This window comes from Remersonia thermophila, chromosome 1 (genome assembly GCF_042764415.1).
Source record: "Remersonia thermophila strain ATCC 22073 chromosome 1, whole genome shotgun sequence".
Lineage (NCBI taxonomy): Eukaryota > Fungi > Ascomycota > Sordariomycetes > Sordariales > Chaetomiaceae > Remersonia > Remersonia thermophila.
Window position 1 is genome coordinate 1,875,145 of NC_092217.1, and position 12,916 is coordinate 1,888,060.

Sequence of the window (12,916 nt, forward strand, 5' to 3'; positions counted from 1 at the left end):
CGCAGAGACAAGTGAAGTTGTGGTTGTGCTGGTTTTGTGTGACGTGCAGCAGATGCCCCTCCCTTTCCCCTCCTCCCCCTCAACTCCATAACGAGTGTATGTACATACATAGTACACAGCATGGAGGCCTGGCGGGGCGACGGCGTCGATGGGATTTCCCCCCACCCCTTGAGTATCTAGTGTAAATGCAAATGGATTGGTGGTAGGGCTGTGAGACAAGCCAATCTCAATTTCCGGGCAGCAAAGGGGAAGAGGCATGTCTCGGCCTGACGCGTGATGCCGAAGGCGGCCTCACCTCCATGGCCCACAGCCCGGACAGGAACCATGCGCGCGCCGCACATGGGCGGACAGACGGGAAGGCTCACGACGGCGCAGCGCAGCGCAAACGGTTGCGCCTCGGGATTGCTGCCGGGCGCGTGCTGAGGTTAGGTGGTGGGAGATTGGGAGCTGTGTGACCCTGTGACGGGGATGTGCTGGGAACCTGGAAACCCCTTTGGAGGGATGGATGGGATGGATTGGATGGACACACTGACACCGCAGCCAGCCAGCCAGCCGACACACGCGCACAGCTCCTAGCGGAGGTTGCAGGTCGCAGCTCGCAGCTCGCAGGACAGGGCAGCCATCAAGGAACCTTGACCATCCCGAAGCCGGGAGTGGGGTCGCCTCCTGTTGGGTGAGGTTCCAGGGTTCCAAGGTTGGGACGAGGGTTTGCTGTTAAGGGGGGACTCCCATTTCGCAGGGAAATAACGTGTGACGTTGGCGTCGGGCCTTAACGCGCCGGCCGCTCTCAGCGGCCTCAGCAAGAGCAGAAAAAAGCCAGGGGAGGGGGGGGGCCGTCCCCTACCCCTCCCTCCCCTAAACCCCCAGGCGGCCACTCATCGTCGCGCAGTGAGGGGGAGCCAACGACCCTCCCGCCGCCAGAGCCAAAGTCCCGCCGTTCCTCAACATCGGAGCCCACCTCCAAACTTGACCCAAAAAACAACAAACCCAACCTTTTGACACCTTTTCTGCGACTTTCCCACGACCGACTTCAACCCATTTTACCCACTCCTCTCTCTTTTTGCATCGAATCCCACCTGCACTTCTTTCCCCCTCCCATCACATCACACAGCAACCATGGCGAATGAGGTATGTTCATGCCGTCCTCCTCTTCTCTCCTTTCTGCCTCGTCTCGCGATACCGCGCTGTCGCCGCATCACGGTGGCGAGGCCTGAGCGATAACACCCACCTCGACCCTGCGCACCTGCGTTCGTCCTCGATGGCACACATGCTAACCTGCCCTGCCTCTCTCGCAGCGCGAAAGGTGTGTTTCTCGTCCCGTCCGCGTCTCGTCCTGCGCGGCGGCAACATGGTCGATGCCGGCAGGTCGCTGCGTGCTACGCAACCACCACCACCACCGCCACCACCTACCTACGCGAGGGCCTGCCGTAGAGTTTCCTAGCTAGACTGACCCGGTCGCCATGTTTGCAGCAAGACTTTCCTCGCCCGCCTTTGCGAGCAGGCCGAGCGCTACGATGAGATGGTCACCTACATGAAGGAGGTGGCCAAGATGGGTGGTGAGCTCACCGTCGACGAGCGCAACCTCCTGTCGGTCGCCTACAAGAACGTCGTCGGCACCCGCCGCGCCAGCTGGCGCATCATCTCGTCCATCGAGCAGAAGGAGGAGTCCAAGGGCTCCGAGAAGCACGTCGCCACCATCCGCGAGTACCGCCACAAGATCGAGGGCGAGCTCGAGAAGGTCTGCCAGGACGTCCTTGAGGTCCTCGACGAGAGCCTCATCCCCCATGCCGCCACCGGCGAGTCCAAGGTCTTCTACCACAAGATGTGCGTCTCCGCCGCCACACCCCGCGCGTTTGCGACGCGACCGCGTTTTTGCCGGACCGAGAGGAAGTCGTCGCGCTAACATGGGCCGGCTGTGTAGGAAGGGCGACTACCACCGCTACCTCGCCGAGTTCGCCTCGGGCGAGAAGCGCAAGGTGGCTGCCACCGCTGCCCACGAGGCTTACAAGGTACGCAAAGACCGAGCTCTCGTCAAGACTCTCTACCCCCATCCGCTCCATCCGCTCCACGTCGTGAACCCGCCTCTCGTTGACGCGCGCCGCCTAACCTTCCACAGAGCGCCACCGACGTCGCCCAGACGGAGCTGACCCCGACCCACCCGATCCGCCTGGGTCTGGCCCTCAACTTCTCCGTCTTCTACTACGAGATTCTCAACTCGCCCGACCGCGCCTGCCACCTGGCCAAGCAGGCCTTCGACGATGCTATCGCCGAGCTCGACTCCCTCTCGGAGGAGTCGTACCGCGACAGCACCCTGATCATGCAGCTCCTGCGCGACAACCTGACCCTCTGGACCTCGTCCGACAACGGCGAGCCCGAGGGCGTCGCCGAGCCCCCCAAGGAGGACAAGGCCGACGACAAGGCCGAGGCCGACAGCCAGGCCGACAAGCCTGCGGATCAGTAAGCAGCTTTTTGACAGCACACACCGGCCATCGTTTTCGTCGGGGCCTCTCGCCATGCCTTTTTCTTTCTCGTCGAACGGTTTACCGCGCGCGCGAAACGTCCACACGCACCTATTTCCTCTGCCTCTTTGACGGCCGGAATTGCGGCGCGCGTTTGGTCAACCGCGCCGGGATCCTGCGCGGCCCCTCGAGGCGAGACCCAAGTTTTATGATTATTTGGGGTTGGGTCTTCGGAGCTTTGTCTCTGATCAGGGCTGGTTGGTTCGCTGTCTGGGGGGATTCTCTCCATCTCGCCACCACTTCCTGCTACTGCCTTTGGTCAGGGCATACGAAGGGGAATCCGGGACTGCGTAAAGGGAGTTGGTTTGTTACCGAAGCTTAGGGAGAGAAGGGGTGGATCCGAAAATGCAGGGCATGGTGCCTTTTCTTCCCCACGTTGTTTTTAATTGTGTCTCCTTTTCTTTGTCTTCCCCCCTCGCGTCATGTCGTTTATTCCTCCTTGTTTGTCCGCGCTGCCTTACACTACCTCCCTCCCCTGGAGCCGGGCTGGTTTTCTTTATCTTTGGTCATCCGCCTTGCCATCCACAAGATGGCGCGGGAGGAAACCATGACGAAACTGCCCAAACACCACATCTTAAATCCAATCCACCACCACCACCATCACCACTACACCACCAACCACAAAGTCCCCCACCCGTCCGGCTATTATGGTCGAGAGAGGCAACAAATACACACACCACTATACCCAGGGTCCGTCTGTATGTTTGTATGCCATGGTCCGATCTGTGTCGGGTAAACACAGTCCTGCCTCTCTACCTCTGGCATGACCGGTTTCGTTCCGACAACGGTAAACAGGCCCCCCTTGTCACGATCGTATCTTGCCCCCCCTTGTCCCCCTCAGCATTCCGTTGCCCGATGGTCGAATAGCGGGGAGGGAACTCTGCCACCAGCTGACAAGCTTTGCCATGATGATGTTGCTGTGCTGCCGGTGCGAATCTGACACGGAGAAATATTGACTTGTCTGTGTAGGTCCCGCATCATTAAGTGGATGCGAATTGTTTCTGTCTACCGGCACCAGGTTGGAAAGCGCATCCCGTAAGCAGCCCATACCTAGGTACCTGACCTAGATACGTACGTACCTGGTTTTTGGGAGGGTAGGTATTTAGGCTGTGGAGACCTTGGGCGCTAGGAACCGCCGAGCTCGTCGGCGTCAAGCGCGACAAGGCAACCTGGAAGCTGGAGGGTGGGCCGGGGTTGGGCCTTTTCTTTTGTCATTTGGGCACAAAAGAGGAACTGCTGCGTAGTAGGTGAGTACATAGGTACAATACCTATCCATGGGACATCTGGTCGGCCGCCTTGCCCCGCCCCCCCACCACAACCGCTAGTGTACCCCTCCACCCCCTCTCTCGTATCCCCCCTGAATCCTCACAGCTGACTCGTGACAGCTCTGCAGGACACGGAGAGCCATGGACCCCAGAGCATGACGAGACGATACCCCTGTTTTCGGTAGCGACTTCAATCAAACACAAGGAAGCGGGATTTCCCTTTTTTTCTTGCTTCCTTCTTCCGCATGGAATTGCCTTGACAAACCCGAGCCTTGCCACGTGTTGAACCCTGTCCATGGTCGTGCCATTCCCAGGCGCGGCCGCGAGACTTTGTGAGGTGAAAGGCCAGCAACGAAGCAGCGTCGCAGCTCTCTTCACTTGGGGCCTTCGAAGGGCAGCCAGGGCACCTCTGGATCTGCGGCCAACGAAGGCGTGTAGACCGTAAAGGAACCGGGTTGGGTGTGGTTCGGAAAGCATAGTGTTGCTACCCATGCCCTAACTCTAACTAGTCTTTTCCGAGTATCAAGATGCCTACTCTGAAACTCAGGTGCTCGTATGTCTGGACCATAACCTCTGCTATCAAGATCCGTTCAGCATTAACAATACTACCATTAGCCAAGCGTTGGGTATATAATGCGCCCATCTCCCTTCCTCCTCTGCTTTCCCCACCTCGGGTTATCTATGTATTTCGTCTTCTTCCAGGAGCGCCGATGTCAGTTCGCCGTTCACGCCAACAAGGCGCTGGCACAGCTGGCTCATTACCGTCTCCTCGTCTCACCCCTCTCCCCCTCCTTCCCCTTCGCGGTTCTGTGGTCCCCGGCAACATTCAGAGTCTCAATAACTCTCCTTCCCAACATTATGCATCTCCCCGTGTGCTCAGGAAAGCACGTAGGTAAGGGAATATGCAGGCGGTTATGTGTATATGTATTCTGGGCCGCCTCAGAGCCCGATGCATGTCTTGAACAGAGGGGTCGGCTCTGGCCAGATAAGAGATGCGACTATAGCAGCTGATTTCGAGCCTCTCGTCCGCTTTTTTCTTTGATCAAGAATGGTAAATATGAGCCGTGACTGGTTCCCTGGTCGCAGGCATGTGAATGGCTGGGTTGGATGACGCGAGAAGCTCCTCTTCCTTTCCTCCCAGGAAGTCGGTGATGATGTGATTGGCGGGACAAATCATTCCACATGATGGCTCCGGGCCGGGGTGTCTGAGATGGCCATCGTCCCATCTCGAATTTCGTGTCGATGGGGTGATCATCTTGGATTGGCCTCACTCAAGCGCGAGCTCGCCTACTGGTACGCGTGCGGGTGCGTTGTCTTCCGGCCTCGAAGTCAATTGCCGTCAAGGCCGACAGCACCACGTCGTCTTCATCCTCGATGATGCACAAGATTTGACCTTGCAGGTTGTCGCCGCGGCCGTGGCCGCAGCTGCGGCATCGCATTTTCTTGCCCCCCGTTTCGGCTGCTTGCAAGTTCCTAACCCTTGGGCCGGCTCGTTGTTGTGGGCGGTGTCGTCGCGCGCTGCAGCAGGGCCGCGGCTCTCCTCAACCTCGACATGCTCCTCGTAAACCCCGGGCGCGGGCGCGCTGCGGAGGAGTCTGTAAGCTCCGATGACGACGATGATTGCGGTCGCGCTGCCGCGCCCCGGAGCCCTCTTGTCTTGTCTCCCGCCGCTGCAGCCCCCGCCGCACCGCCGCCGCGCGCCGACAGCCTCCCTCGAGAGAGCGAGTTCCGCAAGGCGGCGATGTATTCGCTGGGCCCGCCATCGCGTGATGAGGAGTTGGGAGGCGGGGCTGAAACCGGCTGGCTTGAGGGTCGCGGCATGGCGAAGCTGCGTTTTGGCGGACGGGCCTGGCCGTTCGCTACGGCCCACGGAGGCTGATAGATGCCATCAGGCCAAGTGGCCGTGTGCGGACCCTCCTCGTCGTCGTCGTCATCATCTTCATCATCGCCATCGTTACCGTTTCCCCGCCTGCGGCCTCGACGGCGACGAGGTTTTGGCGCGGAAGGGCTTCTTTCCAGACGCAGAGACTTCACGCGCAAGAACAAGCTGCTCAGGCGCTTGGTGAGGCTGCGGGTGCTGAAGGCCTTTTCGCTGCCGAAGCTGGCGGCGGCAGAGGGGCTTGGTGGCGGGGACGACGGCCGGCTGCAGTTCGGGCAGATTTCAGGCTCGGGGGCAGGCTTGGAGCCGTTCTTGTTGCTAGCCGACGAGGGGCTGGCGGTCCTCTGGAAAATGGCGCGTACGTTGCCAGCAATGTCGCTTGATCGGCTCTTGCGGCGGACGTGGTGGACATGCTCAATGGTCTCGGAGCAGGCGCAGTAAGCCGAGTCGCCGTGCAAGCTCACGGCATGGCTCCAGCCGCGTATCCAATCGGCTTTCTTGCCCTGGTTCTTTCGTGGAAGGAGCTGCTGCCGTATGGCCAGCCAGTCGGCGGGTGGTGGTGGTGGTGGTGGAGGAGGAGGAGGAGGGGGCGGAGCGGAATCGGCTTCGAGGTTTGATGGCGGCGGGGTGGCTTTCTCGCCCGGCTGCTGAGTTGATAAAGGCGACCTCGGCTCGTCTTGAACGGGGACGCGTTCGGGCTCTGGGGCCATGAGCTCGAGCTTCCTCGCGACACCGACGGCGAGCTGGTTATCCATGGCGGTGTCGGAGCGAGGAGCGCCGCGCGAAATGTAGTCGGACAGGGCGAGCGGCACGGGGGCTTGGGGGATGGGCTGGGCGGGCTGGGTCCTCGGGGACGTGTTTGGTGCGTGGTCCATGGTGATTGCATGCGGCATGACGAAGAGGAGGGAGCCGAGAGGTCGGTGATTGCGATACTAAGGGTGGGCGTGCCCCCTCGCAAAAGGGCGGTCCGTGATCTGCGCTCGGAGAGGTTAACGAGTTGGCACACGGCACAACGAGACCCGGACACGCATCCAAAGCTGCCATCTCGGAGGGGACGGGGGGGGGGACCAACCTCCGGCCTGCCCGCCCGGGGTCTGCAGCGTCTGTAGTGGCGGTTCTCGTGCGTCTGTGATTCAAGATCGCGTGTCCGATCGGCAACCACCCAAACGCGACAGCGGCCAAAGTCAGCTGTGCTCGACGGCGAAGCACGACACGGAACGAGCAGCTTTGCAACCCAAAGCTGTTTCTTGTTTCTCCTGATCAACGCAGGCAGGTCGTGGAGTGGTTGTGCCCCCAGAGATCGCCGCTCGCCAGACGCCACAAGAATGCAACCCCGACCTCGGTTTGTGCAGGGGTTCGGGTGCTCGCCTCCGGCCGACGAAAAAATGACCAGAAATCACGGACAACGGCAGCGATGCAACGGTGTTTGGTCAAAGTTTAAGGAAATGATAACCGAGATTCGGCTGTTAATTCCGAAAGGCCAAACAAATTGCTGGGTTTCTCAACAGTGACAACTCGTGCAGGGAGTGTATGTAAACAAGAGGTCAAGCTGTCGGGTGGACCGTGGACCATGGACCGTGGTCCGTTGGAGTGTATGTACCTAGGTATGTACACAGTAAGGAGTGCGGTGCAGGTAGTTACTTCGTAGTGCACACTTGGCATACGGAGTAGTTGGTGTATTACTTGGGACGGACGAAAACGCCCATGACGAAGGTCGAGTCATGACGAAAGCGGATGCACCTGTCATGACATCCTTGTCCAGTCGCTTGGGGGCGGAAGCCGCAGCAACAGCAGCAGCAGCAACAACAACAACAGCAGCCACCGCCGACCGCCCAAGATGGGAGGCGGGGGGGGGGGGGGGGCGGGTATGTAGCGGGGCCACCTTCCTCCGTTGGCCCCGCAGAACTAAGCCCGTTACCGTTTAGCGGCCCGCGCCGCCTGCGTTTTTGGGTTCTGGGCAAGTTGCGGGTGGGCTTGGAGGGGGGAGCTGCTCGGAAGCCGGCATCCGGGGGCGCCAACATGTGAGTGGGCGCTGCCGGTTCCGTCCCCTTGAGGCGCGCTGTGCTGCTGCATAAGGCATGGAGGTCGCTTGGCCAAGACCACGCCCTCCGATGTTCTCTGCACACCTCATCCGGTTCCATGGCCTTGGGAAATTGGACATTAATCAGCCTTGCAGGCGGGCAGGCAGGCAGGCAGGCAGGCAGGCAGGCAGGCAGGCTTTCTCCAGGCGATCCGATCGCCTTGAAATCCTCAGCGCCATCGAAGTCGGTGATATGACGTGCATGAATGGTTTCGGACGTAAGCCTTTCAGCCTCTGTCAGACAGGCATGGCATGTGGAGCATGTGAGAAAGGCAGCATCTCCTCGCCAGGGCGCCAACAACACGCAAAGCTCCAACTGCCATGGAACTTTTGGGAACTGTCAAGGCGGAAGGGATCGAAGCCCATCTCGGCCGGCCTCCCATTCTAAATCTGTAGGTAATTCCACCTGTCTACTATGATCCGCTACCGTTTCGACCCCAGAGCGCCCAAGTAAAAACCACTTTCGACCTATGAAGGCTTCAGTGCCTCCCACCCGCTCAGTTCGCTCGCCACGTCATCCCCCAGCAGATCCACCGCCGCGGTCCTCTGAGGGTGTTGCGGCGGCGGAGGCGGCCCCTTCTTCCTTGCCGCGGCGGCTGCTGCCGCCGCTGTTGGCGAGGTCACTTGACCATGACCCGGAACCGGAATCGGCGCGGTGGGCTTCCGACTCGGCAGCGGAGGCTTCCGTTCTTGCTGCTGCGGTGGCGGTGATGCTGGCACCGGTATCGGCTTCGCCGCTGCCGCTGCCGCTGTCGCTGTTGCCTTGGCCAGCCCGACGAGCGGTATCCCACCCGCCGGCGGCGCCGTCGCCGTCCTCTTCACTCCCTGAGCCACCCCGACGGCGCCCATGCTGCTGTTAGCCCTCCGCATGGGCTGTAAAGGCTGCATATCCGCTGTTATCCCGGGCTGGCCGCTTGCCATCTGCGCCTGCAGAGAGGCCAGGCTGCGGCTCAGGTCCGACTTGAAGCCGTTAGAACCTGCCAACGTCGGAGTCGACGGCTGTGGCCTGGGCTGATCTGTGATTGTCGCTGCTGCTGGCAGCGCCAACGACAGCATGCCCACGGCGGATCCGGAGCCGTGTAATGTTGCCTCCGACCCGATGTTTGACGCGGTGCTGCTCGCCGGAGATGCGGGGGCAGCGAGGTGTGCTGGTTTCTTTGCCACCGGCGGGGCGGCCTTGGGCTTTGGCGGCTGAACCTGAACCGGCGCTGCCGCCGCCGGCTTCGGCCCGACGGGGGGTTGCGCCGGCGCCGTCCTAGGAGGAGGTATCGGCTTCCGCTTCTGCATGCTCGGAGAGCTTGGACTGCCTGAGGGGAGCCCGGATCCCATGCCCGTCTGCCGCCGCGGTGGAGGCGGAGGCGGTGCTTCTGTCGCTTTTGCGTCGTCGCTGATCTGCATCCGCCCGACCTTAGCCGGCAGCCCAGAAGCGTCATACGGCTTTCTCGGCGCCGAGCTTGACAGCGATGAGGACAGCAGCATGGAGTGATTAACATGCTCGTACGGCGAGGTGGACATGCTGGAGAAAGACGACAGCCTCGACTCGGATCGAGGGACGCTGACCCAGTCCGGCTCGTCGGTCGGCACGTGTGGGTTCGTTGGTCGCCTGGGGTTCAGAATGGTCTGCGATCCTGGGTGGTCGGGCTTCGGCGGGCTGATGGACGTGCGAGCCATCTTGCCGCTCTCCAGCCACCATTTTTGCCGGTCCGAACTGGCCGGTGGCAGGCCCGGCTCGATGGCGTCGTAACCGATCAGGTCTTCATCGTCCGTCTCGTGCGCAATCAAGGTCGCCGTGTTACCCCCGACCTCGGCCTTCCGCCGCTCGTAGATTTCCCGGCTGATCTTGTCCCGCCGTTTCTCGTTCACGATGCTGACGGTGCATTCGAAGATGGCGTACACGGGCCTGTGGTCCGAGAAGCGCAACGGGGCTGAGTTGTAGGCCAGCTGTCGGAGGTTCGGGCCTTTTCGGAGAATTCGATCTGTCCAGGCCGGAATCCGCGCCTTTTCACTGTTATGGGCTTAGCATGTGTTCCAGAAGGAGTACAGAGAGAGAGAGAGAGAGAGAGAGAGAGAGAGAGAGAGAGAGAGAGAGAGAGAGAGAGAGAGAGAGAGAGAGGCCTACGATGTGTCAAAAACGTCTGTACCAATATCGTACTTGTACGTCGGCATGAACGTGATGCGCGACTCGGAGTAGTATTGGAAAGCAAGTCCGGCCACCATCTGCAGATTGAGCTGGTCGTTCTCGAACAGTGTTTCGATGTCGCCGCGCTTCACCAACCCCTTGGTCGTTTCCAAGTCGAGACCGATGCGGTAGTTGAAGTCGCCGAACCAAATCACCGAGTCTATGCCGTCCTGCTGTCAGCCGAGACGGAATCCTCTCAGCCATGTCGGGGGGGTTGCTTACCGTGGTCCCGGATCCCACGGTTCCTCTGAAACCAAAGGCCCTGGTCGATGGTGGCATAGTCACGATTCCGCTCCTCATAGTTGGCAAATCCCGCGGCCAAGTGCGCCGTCACGAAGCATATTGGCGTGTTTGCGTAATCAAGCCGGATGGCAACGGCTCCCTTGTTACCGGCCATGCCTGACATGCCCGTCTTCTTGACGCTGCCCTCGACGTTCTTGATGTGGTGCAGCACCGACGCTTTAACAAAGATGCACAGCGCGGCGCCGACTAGCTGCCCGCTCCGCAGCAACACGTACTTGTCACCGCCCTTCCCGAAGCGCTGGTCCAAGGTGCTCTTAATGGCACGCTCCCACAGCTGCTTCCTGGTCGGGTCGCTGTTCATAATCTGTTGAGGGTTGAGCTCGACGATTTCTTGGAACCCGATCGCGATGATTTCTGGCTGGATGGACCCCAGCTCGGGAGGGCAGAGCCAAGGCGAGAGATCCTCGTCGAGGCCTTCGGTTTTGCCGTTGAGATTGAAAGTCCCGACGAGGCTGCGACGTGTCAGTATCGTCTGGAAAGGGGATCTTCGGATGATTGGCTCACATGTGAATCTTCTCGTTCGTCGAATATTCGTGGCTCCGCCGCTGCAGCTCCCCCGCGACGTAGTCGCTGATGGGATCGAAGAGAATCACGGGGGTCTGGCCTACCATCCTTCCCAAGAGCGTGTCAATGGTGATCTGGCGTGACTTATCTGCAAAGTTGTTGTAGTAGAGCCGGGTAGCCGACTTGCGCACGTCGGCGATGGCTCCCGCGAGCGACATCTTGCCCGTGCGGGTGAAGGAAGACTTCAGCGCGCCCGTCCCGGCGTAGATCTTGGACAGAGAATCGCCATTGTCGGCCCAGAGATTGGCATGCCGAGACCAGAAATCAGAGAGAGCCCGCTCTCCTCGGTGCCCAAGGAAGGACTCGACAGCCATCTGGGAGATGATGGTCTGAATCAGGTTCGTTCTGTCCAGACAGTCTAGGCAGTTTGTCCGGAAGACGCCCTCCTGCTGCAGAACCACCACGTAGCGGCGCTGCTTCTGGCCCCCTGGCGTGCCGACGTCGTCCGACTCCTGGGCCAGGTAGTACGCGAACCCGTCCGCCGAGTGCTCGATGTACCGGCGGATCTCGTTGGCTGCCACATACCCCTGAGGACCTTTGGTCTCGGCATGAAAGTCGTACTCTGTTTCCCTCAGCAGCGCGTGGTCCCTCGACCGACCTCCTCCTGGCCGGCTAAGGGGGCAGTTCCGGATCCCTTCTCGATAGAGGGTCGTGAGCTCGAGCTCTCCTGGTTTGGTGGCGCTGAGGAGGTTCACCACGTGGACGGCGCCGTAGGCTTGTTCGAGATCGTGGAAATGCTTGTCAAAGGCCGGCTGGGTTCCGTCGGCTGACCGCGTAATGGTGATTTTCTGCTGGTTTGGCAGCAGACCGGCGGCCTGCTCCCAGAAGACAGGCACGGAGCCGCGGACCTGGACGTAGGAGAAGACGACGCCAGAAGGGCTCCAATACGTCGTTTCGGTCTCGACAAAGTTGGCTACGTTTCCGTCGTCGTCGATGCCCCGGGAGTTAAACCTCGTCCCGGCCCGCTTGCATGACAGCCGCGATATGACTGTCAGATACGACGGCAAGCCGGACCTGGCCGTGCTTAACGGTGCTGCGGATGGCGGTATCGCCCAGCTCCTACAAAACCCGCGAATTGCCGAGGTCAATATCCTCGAGGCATCCAACGCATCCCGGTCTTGCTTTTGTAGTCGCGACCGAAACAGGACCAGCGGACGGATCATGAAGGAATTCCACAAGAATGACTCGTCAAAATTGTCAATATCGAACTCGGCGGCATCCACCGGCCTGCATCCTGTTAGCCGCGCGGCTCCTTTGCACGCGTCGCCCACCTCTCCTACCTGTCCTGCATGCGATTCGTAACATCGAAGTCGGTGCTGTAGTAGAAGGTCCCGTTGCCGAGCAGTTTCATGAGCTCCTGGCAAGGGTGCTCAATCAAAGCGTTTTGCCTGCCCAGGCCTTGGCTGTATATCGACGCGGCGTCCGAGTCGGGATCGTATGGGTCGAGCGCGGGTACGTTGTCGTAGTCGGCAGAGCTGAGGCAGAAGAACTGGACGGCCTCGATCTTCTCAACCGTCTCGCCCGGTCGCAATGTCGCCACGCGTGAGGCCTGTGTGATGACGCACAAGAACACATCTCGCTCGAGGGTTATGAGCCCGAGAGTCCCGTAGATGGGTCGTGGGGTGAGCGGTCGATAATCGGCGAGCAAGCCGTCCGTCCGACGGGTGAATTCGACCATGCATTTCGGGGCGGCGCTATCCGAGGTCGCCGAGCGCTGCCGGGCGGTCGAGGGGGACGCGAGGAAGGCGTTTGCGACGGAATCGCCGGCAGCGGTGCTGTGTCGCAGAATCAGGGCATGCGAGTCGGTTGCGATGGCAATGGAACGGTGGGGGTATTCGCAGAGCAGGATTTGGCTGGATTTCTCGAGGGACGGCGATTGGCCCAGCCACAAGGCCGTCGACGGCGAAGAATAGTTGGGGTCCATGCCGCAGTCGTCGCCGGGCCTAAGAATTAGAGCCGAACGATAGAAATGGCAATGCGGTTGCGACGGAGACAGGATTCGGAGCCCGGCGCCGAGAGCATGGCCGAAGGAGCGGGACACGGGACACGGCGGTCGACGGCCCAACAATCGGAATGGAAGCGAGGGTTGAAGATGAGATAGAAAACGCCCTTGAAACCAGATCGACA

At 60.5% G+C, this 12,916-nt stretch overlaps 3 protein-coding genes across 3 annotated transcripts; 1 reads left to right on the forward strand and 2 right to left on the reverse strand.

The window, feature by feature from the left end:
• Window positions 1-1,116: 1,116 nt before the first annotated feature.
• On the forward strand, window positions 1,117-2,461 carry VTJ83DRAFT_530 (uncharacterized protein; the record flags this gene model as incomplete). Its single annotated transcript, XM_071011885.1, has 5 exons — window positions 1,117-1,128; window positions 1,296-1,303; window positions 1,471-1,824; window positions 1,922-2,009; window positions 2,117-2,461. 5 exons carry the CDS (start codon window positions 1,117-1,119, stop codon window positions 2,459-2,461), a joined length of 807 nt encoding a protein of 268 aa, XP_070869883.1.
• Window positions 2,462-5,257: 2,796 nt separating this feature from the next.
• On the reverse strand, window positions 5,258-6,538 carry VTJ83DRAFT_531 (uncharacterized protein; the record flags this gene model as incomplete). Its single annotated transcript, XM_071011896.1, has 1 exon — window positions 5,258-6,538. One exon carries the CDS (start codon window positions 6,536-6,538, stop codon window positions 5,258-5,260), a length of 1,281 nt encoding a protein of 426 aa, XP_070869884.1.
• A 1,673-nt stretch (window positions 6,539-8,211) lies between these two features.
• Window positions 8,212-12,713, reverse strand: VTJ83DRAFT_532 (uncharacterized protein; the record flags this gene model as incomplete). Its single annotated transcript, XM_071011907.1, has 5 exons — window positions 8,212-9,748; window positions 9,863-10,082; window positions 10,145-10,677; window positions 10,730-12,016; window positions 12,070-12,713. 5 exons carry the CDS (start codon window positions 12,711-12,713, stop codon window positions 8,212-8,214), a joined length of 4,221 nt encoding a protein of 1,406 aa, XP_070869885.1.
• Between the last annotated feature and the right edge of the window lie 203 nt (window positions 12,714-12,916).